The sequence below is a fragment of the Berghia stephanieae genome, chromosome 8, assembly GCF_034508935.2.
Source record: "Berghia stephanieae isolate SIO BIC M18660-M18661 chromosome 8, UCSD_Bste_1.3, whole genome shotgun sequence".
Classification (NCBI taxonomy): domain Eukaryota; kingdom Metazoa; phylum Mollusca; class Gastropoda; order Nudibranchia; family Aeolidiidae; genus Berghia; species Berghia stephanieae.
In genome coordinates, this window is record NC_088367.1 from 21,553,981 (window position 1) to 21,577,981 (window position 24,001).

A 24,001-nucleotide genomic window follows, 5' to 3' on the forward strand; every position below is an offset into this window, starting at 1 on the left:
GGTTTGTACCCGAAACGTCCATTGTCTGTTTTGTTCCCATACGAAGCCTTTCCATTTTCACTCTTTCGTTAGTATTTTACGATCACCGGCTTCAGGCAGCCCTTACCGTTTTCTACTTTTCCGTTTTGATTCATTTGAGTTTTTTCGTTGATTCACTTGAATTATACTTCTGCTGCCATACCGTGTTTTTGGACCGTCCCCATCAGTGTTACCTAGTACTTTACGTAGGTATAGTGTTTATTTCTGTTTTATTTGTACTGCTATATGTTGCACTTTTTAAATATACTTTTCAGTTTATCAATCTAGTTTTATCCAACATTGCACTATTATCACCTTTTCATTACTCTCATATTTATATATTTATTTACACTCTTCTCCCCTACCAGTCTACCTCTTTTAGCACACTACCCCCCCCCCTCTCCTTATCATTTACATCTCAGCATTATTTTTCACCACACCCACGTTTTCAACCACTACCTCTCTCTTACCACACCTCTCAGTCTATCCCTCCCTTCCTTTCTCTCATTCACTCGCCTCTCCAGTTTACCTATACTTATTGATTACCTTACTCATCCTTTTAGCCTTTCGCCCTCTTTCCCTATTTTCACCATGCCTCATACATCTCCCAAGCAACTCTTGCGCTCTTCCTTACGGGACATTTGTACGTTTCTTTCCTCTTTCCCTATCCACCTATCTCAAGTAGGCTACACTCTCGCCCACGCCACCCTCTATAAAACTCGAGCTATCAGCCACTTGAATTTCTTAATGTACTGCCTTAGGAAACGCCCGCCCCCAAAGGATTCGTTTCACATTTCCACCCTTCTTTAGGCTCTCTAACCTCATCTCAGTTCTCCCAGTTTCTGGAATTAGAATCCAAGTGTGCCATGCAACGACTTAGACTTACTACAGACATCCTTCGCAAACAGATATCCAAATTAACACACACCCAGACCTGCCGTTCATACCTATTAATCGGTATCATACCGATTTGCAAGACCTTTTTTTCGTATTTACCTATTTCCCGATCTGCATGCCGATCGTACCGATTTCACCGCAGCCTTCCACCCCTCTCTTTTACGTTTACTTTGTGCTTTACGTTGCACGTTAAAATTTTCAAGTCTCGTGAACTTTGACCCATCCCGCGATACCTCGATAGATCACATGACGTAGCGAGCCTCTTTGTGATGGCCTCGCACAGATAGAAAACACACACGGCGCGTTATTTAGTTTTCATTTCCTTTGTGAAGTGACAGCGAGCTGTACTGGTAAACCACCGCGGTCCCTGGCTTCTGACTCGTAACCAAGTGCCACCATCTTTAAATAAGTTAGTAGTCCGATTGCCAGATTGGCGTTGTGCGTGCCATTTTGGGTGTTGGGGAAAAATAAGGGGGGGGGGGGGGGGTTGTGACGCTTTGGTTAGTTTGAGTGACAAGTGTCAAATTGTGACACTTGGGATCGACCAAAAAGGTAAGGAGATGTTGGATAATTTTACGTCTCATACTGATTTTTTCCCCCAGATACTGATTTTTTTACAATGTCATACTGATTTCCTTTTTCGTGAAGTGGCAGGTCTGCACACCATCGACACATCCTCCACATGCTTGAGGCATCGTACTTATCATAATCATTTACTTTACAAAGCCATTAGGTTATTCATACATTTATGTAATCAACATTACCATGCATGCTTAAATTATGTCAAAACCAGTAAATTAGATGCTCTCTTTCCTAACAGAATTACACATCTTGACGATAACCTCCCTTCCCATTCGGCAACACTCCCATCGGTGGATTCACCCATTGAACCTTCCTCTGGCCCCACTGCTCTTAATGGCACCCATAACCAGCCAGTCACCATTGGTGGTTTGGGAGTCCCTCCAACAGCCGGGGACCAGTCTGGAAGCGATCAATTCACCCCACCCACCAGCGAACCCACCCACGTGATGGATAATGTTGGAGCTATCCCCCCCAGTAGGAACCACAACAACCACCGGCTGGTGGTTTCTGTCCCCCCGACCATCCAGTTGAGCAGTGCAGAGGAATCGGTCTTAAGGAAAGGTCTCAAGTTCATCCCACTGCAAAGAACGTCCGACCAGTCCCGCATTGAGTCGGATGTACGTCGCTTCATGCGTATTTTACGCTTGAAGTATCACTTCAAAGATGATGAACGTGACCATGACTATGACTGTGACCCTGAGGATCCGTTTGCCGCTTTCTCACGACGTAAAAGAAACTGGACTCCTAGTCCTGGCAAGTCCCCTACACTCGACCTGTTTATCCAGACTTGTCTTAGACAGATAGAGGCACTACGACCCACACCTATCAAGAGGTCTAACCTCACCCTTCTTGAATGGGCTGCCGTACGATCACTTAGATCACGTCGTGATATAGTGATCAAAGCGGCTGATAAAGGAGGGGCCGTAGTTGTTTGGGACGCTGAGCTCTATAGAGCTGAGGGCCACAGGCAATTGAGTGACCAGATATTTTATGAGAAAGTGACTTCGGACCCAACACTTGCTAACAACACCAGAGTCCACCAGACAATCCAGTCTTTGGTATCGCAGGGAGAATTACCTAGTAGAGCAGAGGTCCTTAAACACGACCCCAGCGACCTAGGTAATCCATGTTTTTACATGCTCCCTAAGATACACAAGATCCGGGAATTGTCTGACACTCCACCTGGAAGGCCGATTGTGTCGGCTATCTCGTGCCCCACTGAGAAGGTATCGCAGTTCCTCGATGCGGTATTTCAACGTATAGTTCCCACCCTGCCATCGTATATCAAGGACACTAACCATGCTCTTGGTGTCATTGACGAAATTCGATTCCAGGATGAACGTCCACGGCTAATTTTCACCATGGATGTGAAGGCACTGTACACATCCATACCGCATCCTGACGGACTGCGTGCCATCAGGCATTTCGTCGACCGCCATCCATTACCAGGGATTTCCAGCAACAGCATTGTGAGGCTCACCGAACTCAAAACTTTTGAGTTCAATGATGTATTTTTCCATCAGATCTCAGGTGTTGCGATGGGCACCAAGATGGGTCCCTCATATGCTAACCTCTTCATGGGCTACCTTGAGGAAACCTTCTTCCATCAGTACAGTGGACCTGCCCCCGAGCTGTTCAAAAGGTACATTGACGACTGTTTCGGCATTACGTCATTGACCCACAGCCAGTTGAAAGGGTTCATCCTAGCGATGGACTCCTTCCACCCGTCCATAGAGTACACTTATGAGATTTCAACCTCTGAGGTGAACTTTTTGGACATCAAGGCTGTATTGACCAGCACGGGAGTACGGACCACTGTACACTACAAGGAAACGGACAGTCACAGCTACCTGCTCTATCTGTCATCCCATCCGGTGAAGTGCAAAGACTCCATCCCATTCAGTCAGATACTCCGCTTGCGGAGACTCTGTCTGGAAGATGATGAATTTGCGCTTCAACGTGATCGCATGCTCGATTTTTTTAGGGCACGGGAATATCCCGAAAGGGTTTTGCTTAAGGCTGTCCGGAAAGCCAGCCTCGTGTCGAGAGAAGCAGCAATGAGGCCTCGCAATGCCAGGAAGCAGGAGACACAGCGTCCCATTTTAGTCCTCACGCATCACCCCCATGCCAATCAAGTGAGGAACATCCTATTGCAGAACTATGGGATCCTCCAGGCGGGCGAAGACACCCACAGAGTTTTCTCAGAACCCCCCGTTGGTAGCATATCGACGGGATCGTAACCTGAGGGATCTCCTTGTCAGAAGCCGCCTGGAACCCATACCTAGGGATGGACCTAAAGCCAGATCGTGTATGCGACCCCGATGCAAGACTTGTGGGCACCTGTGGGAGTATGACAGAGTCAGCTTTCCAGACAAGATTTGGGACATCAGGCGGCCGTTTACTTGCACTGACCGTAATCTAGTCTATGCGATTACGTGCTCTCTGTGTGGGATTGCTTACGTTGGTGAGACCGGAAAGAGGCTGGGTGACAGATTCGTGCAGCACTTGCGTGACATATCGAACTGTGCAGACACAGCAGTGGCCAGACACTTCAATCTGCCAGACCACTGCAATGTACAGTGTGTGCGTGTGTGTGTGCTCAGTTTTTGCCATTCGGACACTTCCGCCCGTCGACGTAGGGAAACTCACCTGATCAAGTTGTTGGGAACGCTGACTCCACGCGGACTCAACACCAGGATTGACCACCACTAGATGTCAACGTCACCCATATTCATCACCACTTGCTCTCACTTCTGCCACTACAGCTACTGCTGCTGCTACTACTACTACTTCTACTACTACTACTACTACTACTACTTCTACTACTACTACTACTACTACTACTACTACTACTACTACTACTACTACTACTACTACTACTACTACTACTACTACTACTACTTACTACTACTGCTACTACTACTACTACTACTACTGCTACTACTACTACTACTACTACTACTACTACTACTACTACTACTACTACTACTACTACTACTACTACTACTACTACTACTACTACCACACTACTACTACGACTACCACTACTACTGTTCATACTACTAAAAGTACAACTCTACCTACCTACCTATCTATCTATCTATCTATCAATCTATCTATCTATCTATCTATCTATCTATCTATCTATCTATCTATCTATCTATCTATCTATCTATCTATCTATCTATCTATCTATCTATCTATCTATCTATCTAGCTATCTACTGATTATCCACCGATTCATAGTCATCTACCTTCCTAGCTCTCTCTCATTGTGTCCAATCATCCACTTTTTCATCCATTAATATACATATAGACCCAGCTATCACTCGGCTGTTTACTCGCCCTCTCTCACCTCCCCTCCACCCTTTCTCTCTCTCTCTCTCTCTCTCTCTCTCTCTCTCTCTCTCTCTCTCTCTCTCTCTCTCTCTCTCTCTCTCTCTCTCTCTCTCTCTCTCTCTCTCTCTTTCTTTCTTTCTTTCTTTGTTCCCCCCCCCCTCCCTCTTTCTCCCTCCCCCCCTCTCTCTCTCTCTCTGATTCCCCCTCTCTACCGGTCTGCCTCAAACCAACCCCCCCCCCCCCCCCCCCCCCCCCGCCCCTTTTTCCTTTTTTTTTTTTTTTTTTTTTAATTTTAATTTTTTTCTTCTTTTATTAATTTCCTCTCTCTCTCTCTCTCTCTCTCTCTCTCTCTCTCTCTCTCTCTCTCTCTCTCTCTCTCTCTCTCTCTCTCTCTCTCTCTCCTCTCTCTCTCTCTCTCTCTCTCTCTCTTCCTCCTCCTCTTTCTGACCATCTACCTATCTATCTGCCTATCCATCTATCTATTTATTGGTGTATTCCACTTTACTATCGCATCGTTCCTTCGCGAAGATTCGACCTTCGCTCATCCAACAAACCCCCCCCCCACCTCCGCCGTGACCCTTTCACCTCGCCCCCTCCACCCCCCCCCCCCCCCTACTGTTCCACTACAGCGTTCTACTACTACTACTACTACTACTACTACTACTACTACTACTACTAACTACTACTACTACTTCTACTACTACTACTACTACTACTACTACTACTACTACTACTACTACTACTACTACTACTACTACCAATATGTCTTTTATCTTTCATTATAGTCTGGAAAGTTCTGTTCCCTGACGCTGACCTTTGCTTGTCAATTAGATCACCCCCCTGGCGCACCCTATCCTCTACCCACGCCACGCTAACATTTCATTCATACTGCAACCACCATTGAGTACAGACGATACAAGTTATTTTTCATTATATTTTATTTGTTTTCCACGTTTATTTGTGTATTGTTGTGTTGACGAAGGGTTTGTACCCGAAACGTCCATTGTCTGTTTTGTTCCCATACGAAGCCTTTCCATTTTCACTCTTTCGTTAGTATATAGCAATAGAAATCAAACATGCATTGACAAATAGACAAAAGAGAGAGGGACTTGTTTACTTGGATCTATCTGTCTATCTAGGCCCCTCCCTATCTGATTATTTATGACATGTGTCCAATTAAATTTACCATCCCTGGAACGACAGCGATTCACACAATTCTTTGATTTTACACCGCCAATAATCGACTCTACGCATATTAATGAGGAGACTCAAAGAGGAGGACTCGCCTCTTTGAACCTGCTGTTCGGACTTGCTTGTTCATTTGACACGTACCTGTTTTATGACACAATGTTGTTATTAGAAGGAATGGATTAAAAGTGAGAATGTGGGAATTCCTTTCAACATTTCGGACCCGTTGATTTCAAACAATGACAGTACCATGCCAACACGTAGTTAGGTCATTATTTAAATATTGTGTACAATGAGTGACACAATCTCTCTCTCTCTCTCTCTCTCTCTCTCTCTCTCTCTCTCTCTCTCTCTCTCTCTCTCTCTCTCTCTCAAGCAGTATTAAGTGTGGTCAACGACAGAGTGAGTGATAATGATTGGGAACTCACAAAGATAGTGTCTTTTTATAACGCATTTGAATAAATTAACCCCAATCGTCGTCAGTGTGAATAAATAACTGGCAATAGGCATTGATGGATATTGTAAAAGTATAAGAGCAAATAATTATGATTTCTTGGTGACTTGTACAGCTCTTTTTTTGATCGAGTCCAGGAATTAGTGCATTCGCACTGGTTTTTCTGTTTTCGGGTCCAGTGTTGGGTGTGATAGCTTTGTGTTGTTGCTGCAATTTATGGCACAACAATACATTTTATGTCTTAATTCGAGAACAAAATCTGAGTAACGAAATGTAATGAGTATAGGATCACTGGCAAAATGTCTGGACTTATCAGTTGAAGAAATTGAGCTTTTTATATAGCGCAATATCCACTTATTATGCTCAAAGCGCTTTACAAGGGGTCCCTGGCCAACAGCAACACTTAACATGTAGGACGTGACATGACGTTTGTGAGGCGATTTTATTACAATTTTTTCGGACATAGACAACGCTGTTAACGGCCAGGGACTCATTTTACACTTGAGTGCGGTGAGATAATGTGAGTAAAGGCCCTTTTCCAAGGACTCAACTATGCGCCGAGCGAGGCTCGAACCCAGGACCTTCCGATCCGAAAGCGAGTGTCATACCACTAGACCACATAGCCGCACAGTCAAGTTCTGAACAATGCAATAATGTATGATTCTGGCACAGGCTCTCTGTTAATAAAGGAAACAATAAACAATGAAAAGTAAAAATAAATCTGAATGGCTAGTACCTTTTGTATCCACCCCCACCCATCTTCTTTTCCAGCATTTAACTCCCCCCCCCCACCCCCTGACAAATACCCTCTCTCTACACACTCTTCAATCAACCAATGAAAATTGACCATTTTTTCTATGCCCCTCCCAATTAGCTGATAAAATGACAAATCGTGTTGTTCAGCAATTGGGAATCGGCGTAATAACAGTTGGTAAAATAAGCTCCTCCTACTTTGATTTTTGATGAATTCTGTGGAGACGATCATTTCTTTTTGATGTTACACAACTATCAACCGACATTCCACATATTAATGAGAAGACACAAAGAGTGAAAATCACCTCTTTGAACTTGCTGATCAGTCTCTCTACCTGATGATGACACTAGTATTTGTAGAAACTATGTGTGAAATGGGAAGAACGTATGAAATTGCGGCATCCATCCCTTTGATCTAACAATGTCATGTATGGTGAGAGGGCAAGAGAAGAATATCCCCCCCCCCCTTCTCTCTCTCTCTCTCTCTCTCTCTCATCGTCATAGTAGTGGGAGTAGTAGTAGAAGTTGTAGTAGTAGTAGTATAATGGATTGATGACCAAGTTGATCGACCATGAAGTTCACACACTTTCATCTCACCCTCACAGCATTCTGTTTATTTATTTTTGTGTGATTTTTGCTAACAACACGTCTGTTCTGTTCCCGAAAGGCCAATGTTTACTGTTTTCTCATATAATTTTACGCTGCCAGTTTTCTGGAAGCCTCGTATATCGTCAGTCTCTCTCTATTCTCGATTCATCCGATAACTGCTTACATCTTAAATAAGATGGCAGCGATTAGCCAATAAAAAGTGGCTGTTGTCCAGTCTGCTCCTAGTCTGTGGTACTGACGGACTTTGTGACCTGAAACTGTTGCATTTCCGATAGCACCATTTGGATATCAAAACTGACCTAAAATGGCCACTAGGATTTGAGTAAGGAATTTGCTGGAACGAATTTTAGGATTGCGGTATGCAACTTTGCCCTGAGTTTAATTTTATTAAAAAGTTAAGAAGATGTTAAATCACATGCCGTCACTGGAGTTTTGATTTACAAATTTCTAATTTTTTAATTATCCAAAGCTAAAAATGATACCCCATTTTATTCACGATAAAAAAATATACACTAAAATGGCATTGATTTAAACATAAACAACACCAAACAACAGGCTCATTCCTCCTGAAGAAAATAAGACATAAGTAATTAAAATATATCCATAAACAAAAAATCTATGGAACTTTTTCTGAGACCCATCACTCAAAAGTTTAAAAAAATCGGGCCGCAGCCACTAGGCCGTTTATTAGCTAACTGCTGGAGTGCCAAATGAACATTTACCAAAATATCTAGTAGAGTGTATGAATTTGGTTAGATGAAGAAAAGGGAAAACCACTTTCTACAAAATTGTAGGTCTGATCGACTCATTGGCTTTTGGGGTGATGGTGATTTTTAATTTTTAATGTTTAAAAGGCTGGCTCTATTTCTCCGAATGCTGGGGAAAATAAACTTGAACTCTATTTCGTATGCTCGGTGTAGCCTCCCATGGCGATGCAGACTGAGTCTGAACTATAGTATCTTTTGGTTAATCGGACATGTGCTGGCTATTTTGTTACTCAGCGCTTGCAACACTTAGGTATGGATTACGGACACAATGTCGATGCAAAAGTAAATGAAAATGGTCAAACAGAGTGGACTTGGAATTCATGCTCAATCGTTAAGCTAGCGTTTTTAGGCATATTAATGACAATGATAGATTTTACCTAAGAGTTGTTGTTGAGGAGCGGGTGTTGCGGAATAGTCTTGCTATCGGGAATACTCCATGAAAATGGTGTCGACTTTGCACCAGGGCTATGCGCTTCATGCTGCACTATGGAAGAGTTAAAAGAAGTAGACCTAAATAATAAAACAAAAGTCTTAAACAGGAACAGAGGTTGAAAGACAGGATAGCACAAGCTCAGGGTAAAAGTGTAACAACCAGACTTCTCCTTCTCACAGAAATATGAATGCTAAATCGCTGGTACAAGCCGGCCGGCTGGCTTTTTGTCAAGCCAGTATGATGCCTTGCTGGTTTTTCAGATATCCCCCCCCCCCCCCCCCCATAATGAATAAAAAAATTTTTTTTCTTATTTGGTCTGGCCAACAATCACCACCATCATCCTTATCGTAAGAGTACAAGCACCACAATTGCATGATCATCACTCCCACCACTTCTACAACCACCACCATCACCACTACAACACCACATCATTACCACTACTTCTACAACCATCACAACCGCGACATCATCATCACTACCACTTCTACTAAAAACCGCACCACATCATAATCATCACAAGCACTACAACCACCACCACAGCATCATCATCGCGGGTGGTTGGATGGGAGCATCACCCTTGAATCATATACCTATGATGTTCGCATGGGTGTACGATCCGATAGTGATGTCGTTTCTTCTTCTCTTTACTAGCCTATCCTGCTTCTTTGGTTTGTGATTGTATTTTTGACAGGGATATTTTTTTTTCTGTAAATCTTCTGCCTGTTTGTTCTTGGTTATTTATAATTTAGCTTATGATATCTTTAGGTTATGATTTTGATTTACATTTGTACTATTTTTGTTAGATTACTTGTTTTTTTGTTTCAGCGGTCTCTCATATAACCTCAATTGTGTTGGAAGAGACCTAAAGCAACAAACAAACAAAAAAAAGCATCATCCTCACTAGCATTAACACCACTATTACAACCACCACCACATAATCACCATCAATACCGCCACAACTACAACCACCACTAGATCATTTATATCACACGCACACACACACACACACACACACACACACACACACACACACACTACTACAACCACCGCCACCACCATGTCATCATCAGAAACAATACTATTACAACTGTCACCATCACATCATCATCACTGACACTTTTACTACAACCATCTCCACCATCATCACTTCCACAACTCGTACAACCACCACCACTACTACGACTACCACTACTCCTACCACAACCAGCTCAACATCATTACTACCAATACTACTACAACCACAACTGCCACCATCACAACCAATGCTTCTTCTTCTTCTTTAGGTTCCATGCCTGGTCCAGGCTTCGGATACTGCATGAATTATCTCTCTCCATTCCTCCCTGTCTCTTGCTTTTTCAAACAGCTCTTGGATTGTTAGGTTGGTGAAGCCCTTCAGTTGGTCTATGAGTGTTTTTCTTTGTCTCCCCCGGGCGCGTTTACCAGGTATTTTTCCACAACTTGCCAGGTATTCATTCTTATCTTTCCTTACTATGTGTCCGAAAAAGGATAGTTGTCGATCCGCTATTAAGGGCTAATGCTACTACATCATTATTACCACCACTAACTACACCATCATCACAACCACATCGTCTTCACCTCCACTACAACCACCATCAGAGCAACATCATCATGACCAATGTTTATACATCATAATCCATGTGTTTGCATGTCAATGATGTCTTTGAATCTTTATAGTAAAATAGGGAAAGTGCAATTATAAAATTCTCAAGGAGCTAGAAAATGCTTTCATCACTGCAATATTAATTCCTATCTCTTTCTTTCTTTTTTTAGATAAAGATACCTCCAGTTGTGAGAGTGGAAATCAAAAGAAGAGCAGCAAAGATTCAACCCAAAATTTAAAGTAGTCGCTTGGTTGTCACAGAGTATAATAAGTGTGTAATATCATCAGTACATTCCACAATTTACATCTAGTTTTATTAATATGAATCTTGTACAAATGGTTTGATTTGGGAAAAGCTGGAATAGTGGATACAGCTTTTCTTATTTTTTAGATCGTGCATAGCAATAGTGATAGAACTAACAAGAAATAAAGCACCATTAAAAAACGAAGTTTTTAGAGGACTGGAAAACAAATAAAGAAGGAAAGAATAAAGAAAAGAAAATGAGTCGTTGGTCAGGAAAGACCTGCCGTCTGAGCAGCATGATGGTAATGACAGCCACTTTCTTCTTGGTTGAGATCATTGTGGGATATGTGACCAACTCCATTGCCTTGGTAGCTGATTCTTTCCACATGTTATCCGATGTCGTTGCTCTCATTGTGGGCTTTGCCTCTGTCAGGGTGAGTGAGAATTTCAGTCTTTGTTTCCTCAATACAAAATTGTTTTTATCCCATTGTTGATGGTTTCGGTTTAGATGCTCATTTCTATTTTTATTTTTTTTAAAAAGAATTGAATTAATGAACGTTTATTTTGGAATTTATTTGATGTAATGAACCTGACATTAAATGCGCTATAAGATAATTTATTAATATTAGTATTAGACTTTGCTAAGCTCCCTCTCATCCTTTTTTTTTTGGTTTGTTTTTGGTCTTTTTTGTTGTTGTTGTTTGTTTGTTTATCAAATCTCATCTCCTTCCTCCTTCTCCTCCATCAGTGCTGCTTATCAAAAACTAGATTATAATTATAATCAGCAAGGCAAAGGCCCTGGGTTTGAACCACATACTAGACGCAACATGTCAGCATGGCAGTGTGAGCCATTGAGAAATGCTTTTGCCGTCATTTTCTTCAACCAATTTGGAGCTATGTTGAACAATGTGGCTATGTCCAAAACTATTGTAAAAATGCCATACATATCCCTATAAAGGTTGTCTTCTTTATCTCAGACAAGTATGAGTCCATCCTTTCAACCATTTGTACTGTAAATTTCAAGATTATTTTGCTTTATCTAATGATTTGATGTTGCTGAGGAAGGATTTGCACTTGAAATATTCATTATTTGTTCCTTAGCTTTGATTTTAAATTCTCCAATACCATTTTCTATCCGTCTTCTCTCAGATATCCAAGTGGAAAACAAAGCGTAATACATATGGTTGGCAGCGAGCTGAGGTCCTTGGAGCTCTGGTCAATTCTGTGTTCCTGTTGGCCCTGTGCTTTTCCATTCTAGTTGAATCGGTAAAGCGTATTGTACAGGTGGAAGAAGTTAATAACCCTGTCATGTTGCTGATTGTAGGAAGTCTTGGTCTGCTCATAAATATATTTGGACTTTTCCTCTTTGGAGGTAATAATCTAAGATTGAATGAATGTAGAATACTATGATTTAATTTTGTTATCTTCTTCTAAGACTCTTCAAACTCCCATTTGGCAAATGTTATCCAAATTAAACCCTAGCAAATATGCCACTTTTACACATTTAATCAGTTTATGAAAAGTTATTTTGATGGTCAAATTCAAATTTTTGTCACAATTTTACAAAAGAAAAACAGTGAATTTTTAAATTATTTTACTCTGAAATATATGTCACAAACCTCACCACAGTACATCAATTCTTGAAGCATTTTAGATTTAGAATCTGTACAGTGGAATATGCATAAAGTCAATACTCTTAAAGCCAACTTCTGCTTAAAGTCAATACCTCTTGTTGGTCCCAAATTTCTTGTTCATTGTCTCTATTTCCATCTGTACCAGCTTTTTGTCTTGATTCTTGATTCTCTTAATCTGATATGGGTTGGGTTTTTTTTTCATCCAGAGCATGGCCATTCCCATGGTGGTGGAGGCCATGATCATGGGCATAGTCATGGTGGTGGACACAGCCATGGCCATCACAGTCATAGTGGCCACTCTACCAAACATGTCACGAGGAATAATGGTACAAGTGCTCCTCGTCAAGACAGTGGTGAAGGTAAGTTTTCTTCTTCTTCCTCGTCCATGTATAAACCAACTAACTTGTATTCTCGTAGTATTGTTGATGTGCAAATGAATAAATACATTATGATGATATTTTGCTGATACTGAAAGTCTGTATATATAATGCATTGTTGAAACTGTCAATTTCGCTTCTCAAAAATCGCCTACTACAAGGTGATATGGAAACCTAAGGAATGATGTCAAGTCAGGCCAAACCATCCAGCCTCTCTTTTGTCATTTTCAGTGACAGTGCCCTGTTCTGTCATCTGCATTTTTTGCCAAATTGGGACCTAAAATTTGCCAAAATTTGCCCCAAAAAACCCCAGAATTTGCCAATAAATTTGCCAAAAAATTTTCCGAGGAGAACTAAGCGTTTCAGTAAAAATTAACATGCGATACAGAAAAAAATATATATAAAAGACAATTTATTACATTTAAGGAGGCTACTTTTATTAATTTACACAATAGCGTTGTTACAAAGATTTTAAAGGATCATTATCTGTAGAGAGTAGCTTCCCTTGGTTTGGGCCCAGGCAAAGCTGCAACATTTCTCAAGTTTGGCACTTTTTTTTTCGTTATTTTGTTTTCGCTTCTTTTTTTCCCAAAATTTGCCACGCAATTTGCCAATTTTCCCAAAATTTGCGGATCGCCCTGATATTTGCGGCTGCAAATTGCCATTTGCGGCCGCACAAAATGCAGGTGACAGGCTGTTGGTCAACTTTCTTAATCTTATCTGGAAATTCACAATATTGACCTCAACTCGAATTTTCAGCTATTTTCCTAATTTTTGATTACTTTTTTGTTCCAGAAATACCATCATCATAAACTTCATTTTCATTGTCTTTCCTTTATTATTGCATCGTCAACATTATCATCATCATCCCGTCTTGATTTATGCCCCAGATTTGTTCAAATATTATCCTGAATGCTGTTTCTGAAAAGTTGGCAAGTCTGGGAATTTTTAAGTCTTTCAGGTGTTCAGTCAGGGAATGGCAGGGATGGCGAGTTTGTAGGTGCTTTAAAAAGAGTTTATTTTCTTTTCAGTCTGTTTCTTTCCTGTAATCCTAATCATAGCTGTCTGTCTTTTACATCCATTTAAGGATAACTTTGTATTTGTTTGAATCATCATTCTATGAAGGTTTGAAGGACCCAACTAGCAGGGAGATGGTCAGTTTGCGATGCAAGGACGAGAAGGAAAATGACAAGCTGTCAGTCTCCATGACTGCAAGCTCTGAGAGTACGCTGGATGAAAAAGAAGTTTACCATTTGGACAATGGTGCACAAACTGAAGTCATCAAACATTGTAAGTGTATTATTTGTTCTATACAAAATATAAACAGTCCTGTAGCATGTACTCAAGTGGATAATAGAATAAATTGATAAAAGGAAAATGCTCACAATTATTTTTGAGAATACCTTTCTTATTAGAGAGAGTTAAGTAATTTAAAATTTACACAATAAAACTCTTCCCTGACAAGGAGTGATAGAATAGCGATTTGCCTTGTTGTAATATATTGATTTACCATATTTAAATTTGTTGACTTAAGTTATAAAATGTATGTTTCCATTCCTCTATAAAAGTGTAGACTTTTTCCATTTTTATCAAGCTGTTTGGAGGCAAGGCAAAAAAAAAAACCGTATGTTTCAGTGATGAAATTTTGGGATTTTCTCAGAAATATTCCGCTGATTTTTCCCTGTCAAACAGTTTTCTCTGGTAAAAGCTCAGGTCAAGTGGTGGATCCGTGAAAAAATCGCCACCGTGTCATATTTTGACACCTGTGCTCAGTTGCACATTATGAGTTGTCAATTTGTTTTTCCCCCTTTCCCCATGCCCGAGTACTTGAAAATAAAATCATGGTCTTTTTTTGGTTTCTTTTTTCAATCTTCCCCAGCGGGACAATCAACTTCTGCCTCACTCAATATGCGAGGTGTCTTTCTCCATGTTCTGGGTGATGCTTTAGGGTCTGTGGTTGTCATTATCTCAGCTCTGGCTATCTGGTTTGTTGAGGGAGACTGGAAATATTACCTAGATCCTGCCATGAGGTGTGATTGTTTTACTGTTTATATTGGTCTTATTGATACTCATCGTTATGATGATGATCTTAATAATAATTTGATGATGATGATGATGGTGATAATGATCTTAATAATAATTAGTATAAAGATGATGATTGTAATAGGAATGGTAATAGTGATGATAATAGTCATGATGATTGTTATGATGTTAATAGTATTAAATTAATACATTGGTCTCCATGAGGGTACCATAGTAATGATGATAGTTTTTGTGACTTCCTTTTTCAAACTTGGCCCACTTACATTCTGATTTTGTCATCAAAATATGAGATGGGAGGGAAATTGTTGAAGGTCTGTCTGATTTGCCATTGAATCGCTGGAAGTGTTTGATACGTGATGTATAGGTATAGGAATGGCTTTTCCACTCATTTCGGATGTGGTTTTGATTGTATCTTTAGATATAGATTTATTTTAATTCCAAGCTCTTAGAACAATGATTTTTATTAGTAAAATAAAAAAACAAAACAAAAAAACTAGAACTTTTATATCGCGCAATATCCACTAAATGTGCTCAAATAAGAAACAATAAAGCAAATCAAAACGTTTATTTGCTATTTAGAAAAACAAAAAAATACAACTGAGATGAAATTTTGTTTTATTGGAGATATTATCTTGCAACTAACTTTTGATTGATGACTGATCTGGTATTATCTCAAAAAATAAAACATTGACATGATTTTGATACAGTCAAATAAGTCAAACCATGTCAAAACTGTAAACGTGTCCAGTCTTTAAGCATGATCTGATGTTGTATTCATTTGTTTTTAAATGACTTGATATAAGTATAATAAGGATGGCCTTGACGTGTACCATCTGACAGGTTGATTTTATTTTCTTCCTCAGTATCTTGATGGTTATTATTATTCTAAGCACCACTGTTCCTTTGTGTAAGTATCACATTTAATAGCAATAATAAATGATTTTGTTATTTTTTGACATATTGACTTGAAACTGTTTTAAAATGAAAGCTCCCTGTGAGCGGAACTCATAGTTTGTGTGTGAAGTTAGTCCTGCATGTAATGTTTCAAACGATGAAGAGCAGTATCTCTGCTCATTGCCCTCATCCTTGCTGATACTTAAGCTGTTTTGGAAGTATTGTTTTCATGTTCATCAATGATGTTTTTTGTTGTCTTCGCTTGATATCTTTCCTGGTCTGCTGGGCGGTTCTTTACCATTGATTGGCATGCTTCAATTTACCCAACCGAACGGTACTTTTAAGCTGACGAGAATTTCTGTGTAAAGTTGCACTTGAACTTTCCTTGTGACTATATATTAAAAGAATAAGTTAGATCATATTAGAATTATATTAAAATTTGTATTAGCAAGCATTAGTACAAGATTTCTCTCTCTATTATTGTTATTATATTATTATTATTGTTGTTATTATTATTGTTATTATTATTATTATTATTTTATTACTATTGTTGCAAAGGACTTTTCCCTGTATTTATCACATCTAGCTACTCAATCACTGCTGGGTGGAGAAGAAGAGTAATTTCACATTCAATTCAGAACCTATACTGGTCCACATGCTAGAAAGTTGGTGCTCAACTCTGTGTTCTGTCAACTGAGCTATCAAGATCCATTCCTTTATTGAACTTTAAGCTTCCAGTCATTTACAACAACCATTTACCATAGTTTTGTTTTCATCTTTCCCTTGCAGTCAAAGAAACAGCATACATACTCTTGCAGACTGTACCACGACATGTCAATGTTGAAGCCATCATAAGAGAACTCAAAGAGGTTTGTTGATGTGGAAACATTTTGATACAAAAACAAAAAATATGAATTGAATAGTGAATTGATATGTTTGCACAACTTTTCAAATATTGTAACATGTTATCAGTTATCAGACTGTTCAAAAGCAATTAATTCCACATAGCTGCCAACTGTAATGGGAAATCTGTACTCAGTAAGGATTAGCTTCGTGGTGGAGTCTTTTTTCTTCATATAAAGGAGCAAAGAAAAAAAATGTCAGTTGAAAAATTGGAATATCGGTAATAATCAAGTCATATATTTCTAATATTCTTTTCTTCATTGTGAGGTATTAATAGTTGATTTTAAGGGATTGATTGAAATAACATTCAATGATAATGTTTTTTGTGTATATATTTCTCCAACTGTTAATTATGAATGGCTGCTATAAAGTGCACATCCCTAAGAAACACAGCATATATAATATGATATTTTAAAGTATATTTCTATCAAAACCAAAAACTTTTTGGCTTGTTTCATTACAAAGCTTATATATATTTCTTCTTTGGCAAAGACCAAATACACATGACTTTCAACTGGCAATGTATATATGTCGCTATTTAAATATTCATTTATTTTACTCATGAATGAGATGTTCATTATTTGATGTAAAAAATAAATATAAATTATGTGTTTATTCCAATTACGTGTTTTTGAACTGTCAGATTGAAGGCATAGCTGGTGTCCACGAATGCCATATATGGCAGTTGGCAGGCAGGAGAATCATTGCATCAGCCCACGTCCATTGTAAAGACATAATGGAATACATGGTTCTTGCTAACAAAATTAAGGATGTCTTCCATCGTGCTGGCATTCATTCCACGACCATCCAACCAGAATTCCCTATGGTAGGTGTCTGTAACTCTTGAATGTCTACTCATTATTGTCTAGTAGTTAATGCTTAGGGTTTGGATAGCTCAGTTAATAGAGCACTTGCTTCAAATGCAAAGGGCCCGAGATGGATCCCGGGTGAAGCCAGGATTATTTTCTATTGATAAAGATGTGTACTTTTGATGAATGGTAATTTTCTAAAAGTTATTTTTTAAGCCACTGTCAATATCAACTTTTTGCCTCTCTCATTTGTAACCGACGTAGTCAATACTGTCTCAATCTTACAAAATTGGCTGCCATTTTCTTGACAATAATGGCTGGAGACTAAACGATGTAGTCCTAACTAAACATGTAACCAAGACTTAGACCTAAGGGGATGTGATTTTGGTCTGTCACTTTTTTTTAAAAAAAAGCTCACATAAAAGGATTTTTTTCAAGTCCTTTAAAAGTCACTAAATGTCATTCTATATAAGAAAGGGTTCTGGTGTCCTTTCAACAGGTATGCCTTGGATTTCCCTGAGATTTTAAAGCAGACATTTATATGCCCTATTCCTCCCTTGCTTCAATTATGAAAAGAAAAGTCTTATCTATAATCATCATCTTGTGCTTGGTTGGCGTTGGCGGTCATGGCTCTCCACTCCTGTCTTATTACGTTGCTCTGATGGTGATGCCGTTTCTTTCCATTCCCAGCCAGTCTGTCAGTGAATCTGTTATTTTCGCTTTCTGTTTTCTGGGTTAAATTTCCAGTCACACTTAGTTTTTCCTGTCCCTCTCTTCTCATCACATGACCTTGGAATTTGCCTGTTATTTATGTATTGTGTCAATTACTGTTCGTTTAAACCTCCATCCTCTTTCAGGACATCCTCATTTCTGTTTTTATCTGTCCACGTAATACAGAGCATTCTTCTCAGAAACTACATTTCAACTGCATCCAGTCTTTTAATTATCTCTGAGGTCGTGGTACAAGTTTTGCAGGGTGTGTTAATATGGGTTCTATGTAACATTGAAGCAGTCTCATTTTTAGAGGTTGGGCAATGTTTTTTCTGGAAATATTTTTCATGTTTTGGAAAACTGATTTTGCCTTTCCTATCCTGCTTTTAACTTCACCTGTACTTTTTCCATTTTCATTAATTATTGTACCTAATTATTTGAAAGTTTTTACTTGGCTTAGTGTTGTTCCATTTATTTAGATGTCACATGTTGGAATCTTTCCATTCCTCGAGGTCTTATTATGGTTATAAAAATAGATACTGTAATTACTCGGAAGTCATTACCTTTCTACAATCTCCCCCTTTCCTCTTTCTCCGAGTATTTTTAGTGTGATAATGATTTCATTTTCATATTTTAATGGGTCACTAGTTGTGGCAAAAAGGGATTTCTTGACACCTAGAATGACCAAAATAGATTAGATTTCAGTACCGTTGATGATGTGAGTGGACGCAGAAACTACGTTAGATATTGATTTGAACCAAGTGTTGAAAAAGTAAAACAAATTACACTGTAGTCTGCTTAAGATAAACTCGTAGGGATCAGAATTTTTTTTTATCTTATCTGAGGTTTACCTTATCCAAAACTCAAGGTGAACAGCCCTTCAAAGACACAAACATGTGTTTAATAAATACCTAGAATGACAGCCCGGCTTCCTGGTCACTGTTATGCTTGGCTAAATAAAGTGTTACTTTTTTTTTCCCATTATTTTTCGTTAGTCATCTTTCACGATGTAGACATGTGATGATCGAAACGCCCACAAAGGCAGAGTGAGAATGATTATTTTAAAAAAACTTCGAGTTGAGCCGCTATCATCACTAGTCCCTTAGTCTAGACTAATTGTGCAATGAGTGCCAGTCTTAATTGGCGAGCTCCCTGAAACTGGGCGGGGATAGTAGGCAACTTCAAGATTCCTACTTCACAGTGGAGTATGGCGTGGATGAGACCATGGGGAGGGAAAGGTAGGGATGATAGACAGGCCTTGGGTCCCATACCCATAATTTCATGTGTGCTATGACAAAAGGCACAAACCCACATGCTCACGCGTGTATGCGCCATGTGGCGACATGCTTGTGTATTTCAGCAAATCTTTGCACACATATTCACGCTATAGACACTCAAATAATATAGCCCATCTTAACTGTGGCAAGTGAATGTATTGCTTGATGAGGAGACTAAAAGATGGGAGAAGGGGGTGGGGTGGAATGATTGAAAAATCGACTTCCATTACCCTGTCTACCCCAGTCATGCAAATCCAGATTGATGAATTTATTTTATCAGGACTACCTCGCTGATGGAGTTTATCATAAACGTTTTGAATCACGGAAAAAAAAAAATTGGGACCAATCTCAGATTTTATTTTAAGCGATAGTTTATCTTAACGCAGTTTATCTTAAGCGGACTGCAGCGTATGACTTGTTAATTATTGTATCCACAGAATCCTAACGATGATCAATTGAACTGCGCATTTACCTGTAGCACGGTTGACAATGAGAAGTGTGAACAGGACACGTGTTGTGGTCCACGCAAGGGAGTGAAGCCGAAGCAAGATGAGTATAACAACTCCAATAATTCCGATGCTACCTCATTGCTAAGGCCAGCTGGAGACTGTGATGGTGATGGTGTTGGCCGTAGTGATAGAACCAGACAGAATGTGAATGCATGGAACATTCCAATCGAAATGAGTCCTGAAGGAGATGAAGTCGTCTTAGACCTTTCCAAGACAAAGTAGTGATAATGACTATTTTACATCACATGCAGCAGTTGAAAATCCTTTTTCTCTCTCCCAAAATCAACATATAAATAATAAATAAATATTATAGTAGGCCTGTAGGTCGGGAGTGGAATTCTATAACATTGAAAATCTGTTTTGACATGTTGAAGAGATCTCCAGGACTGCGTGTATTTCAGAGTTCAGATTTAACCCAAATTGCATTATTCACATATTTTTAAAAGAATTGTTTTTTTTTTTTTGTGGGTTTATTTTTTAAGTAAAATTTTGTGGGATTTTTTAAATCTTTATTTATTTGTTTATTCATTTTTATTTTGGAAGCTAAGTTTATAGTTCCTCTACAATTCATTTTGAACTCATATCAGTGACAATTAAGATTGAACAAAAATCAACAGTATGATATGGTTGAGATGATATATGGAATTTGTTTGAATGTGTCAGGATTTTTAGATGGAACTGATGTGGTGTGAAGTTATTTTCACAAGAAGAGATATTATTTTGGGCTCATCACTACAAGGTTGACTGTCTGGTTTTGTGGCAAACTCAATACAAAAGCAGACCTGCCTAGTACTACGAAAAAAATCGTAGAATTACGAAATTTTGGCTCCAATTTCAGAAGTTGATGAGCATCTCTACATCACTAGGACTTATTGAAAAAGAAAATTGATGTCAGACAACATCATATTAAGGATTTGGGGGTGTTGTTTTACTCCTTGTGAAGGCAAATTCTAGACCTAAAAAGTTAAATACATGCTCTTTCCTGATCCTTCCAAACCTGATTTTCAAGTTTCCCAATCTAGGATGCATACAGCATTTGGTATTCCCCAATAATATGGTTAGAAATGAAACATAGTACTACAGAAAAAGACTTTCAACGGAGGCCTTAAATTGAATCCAGTTTTATTTAATTTGCTTCACAAGTTATGAAGAGAAACCCCAACTGTCCTATCTTTAGGTTGGTTTGTCATAAAGCACGATACTCATCCATATATAATTACTTAAGTGTTCAGTTGTTATCGAATAATACTGAAAAAAAAATATAGTATTTACATTTATTTATCTATATTTTAATATAAACGGATTTTTAATTTGGAAGAAGATGAATATTGAAATAAATTTTTAACATTTGCTGATGCCAGGGACCGATCACAAGCTATTGCGCAATATGGCCTTGTTCGAAAGGACCAATAAAGTTTTTACATTAGCTTATTGTTATGGTTAGGGGAATAATTTTAAGTTTTATGAAGAGCTTTGAGCTGGGAGGAAATATGATAGTTTATATATATATTTGTATTTATTCATGTTGAATACCAAAGAAATGGGCATAATGATATAAAGTATCTTTGATACCAATTTGTTGTGGACCAATGGAATCCGTGGGGATTCTTGTTACATTTGTTGTGTACACGATCAAAATTCAATACGAAGAACACATTATTATTATTATTATTATTATTATTATTATTATTATTATTATTATTATTATTATTATTATTATTATTATTATTATTATTATTATATTGCCATCGTCTTCGTCATTGTTGTCATCATCATTTTATTATTATTAATATTATTATTATTGTTATTATCGTTATTATCCACTCCCCCAATCCCAAGCTACATGTCCATATCTGCAGTCATATCCAATGTAAATTTTATGCTTATTTATCTCATCATGATTGTGGGGTTTTTTTTTTCAGAGTTTTTCCCTGACCATTAGTTCCCTAATTGTTTAAATTTCAACAAGAAATGGACTACATTTTTTTGTAATGACTGATGAGTCTTTTTGAAGGAGATAATTCTTGTAATCTTGTACTAGGTTGGGTCTCCAGACTTCCCATAGTGGTCAGAGAGGTCAGTTTTGCCATATTTGCTCAACCCACACAATCATTTTACCCTTTCCATATTGCTCTCTGTCTTTGTTTTGGATTAGGATTGCCCGTGGTGTGTTTTTTTTTCTGGTCCTGGCAGGGACCCTTCGCTGGGAGGGAGACTTTGACAGTCAACTGTATAGTACCTTTTTTTATTTTTGAGAGTTGATGTTTTTTTTTCTCCTTGTAAATTATCTCTTTTATAGTTTTTAGTTTTGAATATATTATTTGTCAACATTAGAGTGGTATCTTCACAGCAGGATCCTTTGCTTCTGCATTTTCTTCCTTTTTCTACTGGCGCTAAAAGGACCTAAGTGCGTTACAAGCATCACAATACCCTTAAAAACAACAACACCCCCCCCCCTTCCTGAAAAGAAAAGAAAACATAAAGAAGCTGTTGGCAGAGAGTAGGCATATGGGCCATGGTCAGGGTAGTGTGGACTTGACTACAATTGGTTACAATGTCCAATTCCATCCCATAAACGACTCTACTCAGGTCTATGTTATTATATATAGAACCTTCTAGATGATTCTCTAGTCAGGGATCTGAATGTGTGAAAGGTTTTATTTGTCACCATATCATAATCAAGAATCTTTTTTTGCTTCATTATTTTTATACCAGTTTTTTTTCGTCAGTTCAACTTTGACAAGGCATTTATAATCACACCATTGAGAACTCAAAATGTTAGTGTTGTGTGGGTGTTCAATGTGTTTTAATCCATGAAAATGCTCTTCATATTCAGCCTTGCTATGTAAGACTATGGTGTATTTTATTCCATGAAAATGCTCATCACATCTGGACTTGCAATGTAAGGTTTGAGATATAATTTATTCCAGGAAAAGCTCATCATTTTAGGACTTAAGATGTAAAGTTTGAGATGTATTATAGTCTATGAAAATGCTCGTTAGGCTGCCAACTGAGTGCATTCATTTTCGTCTCCAGACCATGTTAGTTGGCATAAAAATGGGAGAGAAACGAATGTAATACTCCTCTCACTTTCAGTTCGTGAACAACATGTGTGTCATTGACACCATATTAAACATACCAACACACAAAACTATGTGTAACCATAAACATTTATAGTTTTATCAGTACAATTTTGTGAGAGCTAATCATCCAACATGGCGTGACAGAACATTTGACATGAGATGAAGACGAATGCACTTCACTGTTTTATGTCATATTAGGACTTGCAGTGCAAGATTTGAGTTGTCTATTTGATATTGAAGCTTACTATTATAAGGAATGCTTGAATGAAATTAAGCAAGGCGATTATAATGCTGAATAGAAAACAGTGTATTATAATGTAACCAGGTATAGGATGAACTAGGATCGTATTTGGCAATTTACATTTTTTTTTCATGTGTATGTGTGTGTGTGTGTGTTGCATATACATTTATCATTTATGTATTTTTTAATACGATCAAATCAAAAATAATGGGTGGGGTTCCTGTACTTTCATAGTGGGTAGGGAGGTCACTCACTGTGTCTTCTATACCACTATATCTGTTTTTTTTCAACTTGCTTTTGGTCATTGTCTTGGAATGAGATTACTTGGTTTTGTCTTTTCCCTTGTCAGAGTCCTTGGCTGGGCGGGAAACAGCAAATGTATAGCCATAATTTTGGGAGATTATATTTTTTTCCCTTGTAAATCATCTCTCTGTTATGAACCTTAACTCTTTTTTGTTTTAAGTATATAATGGTTTGTAAAGATTTGAGTGTATCCCTCTTATCGGGGACCTGTGCTTGTGTCTGGATGAGACTTTTAGGTGATCTCAAACTAAGAACACTGATAGTCTGGGTGGGGATCCTGACCTCCCATAGCGGGCAGGGAGGTACATACTAT

At 38.5% G+C, this 24,001-nt stretch overlaps 1 protein-coding gene across 3 annotated transcripts in view; it reads left to right on the top strand.

Annotated features, from left to right (window-relative positions):
- The window catches only part of LOC144978361 (proton-coupled zinc antiporter SLC30A1-like), a 25,715-nt gene extending 4,769 nt beyond the window's left edge, over positions 1 to 20,946 (top strand). For 2 of the 3 annotated variants that reach the window (XM_078924292.1, XM_078924293.1), the window contains exons 2-10: positions 10,831 to 11,338; positions 12,054 to 12,276; positions 12,745 to 12,897; positions 14,041 to 14,205; positions 14,795 to 14,945; positions 15,822 to 15,865; positions 16,642 to 16,721; positions 17,399 to 17,581; positions 19,990 to 20,946. In XM_078924292.1, coding sequence (XP_078780418.1) covers positions 11,162 to 11,338; positions 12,054 to 12,276; positions 12,745 to 12,897; positions 14,041 to 14,205; positions 14,795 to 14,945; positions 15,822 to 15,865; positions 16,642 to 16,721; positions 17,399 to 17,581; positions 19,990 to 20,283 — 1,470 coding nt within the window. In that variant the 5' untranslated portion in view covers positions 10,831 to 11,161 and the 3' untranslated portion in view covers positions 20,284 to 20,946. Of the gene's footprint in view, positions 1 to 1,735; positions 4,375 to 10,830; positions 11,339 to 12,053; positions 12,277 to 12,744; positions 12,898 to 14,040; positions 14,206 to 14,794; positions 14,946 to 15,821; positions 15,866 to 16,641; positions 16,722 to 17,398; positions 17,582 to 19,989 lie in introns of those variants that run through there. The other variant, XM_078924291.1, reaches the window with a different exon arrangement.
- Positions 20,947 to 24,001: the final 3,055 nt, after the last annotated feature.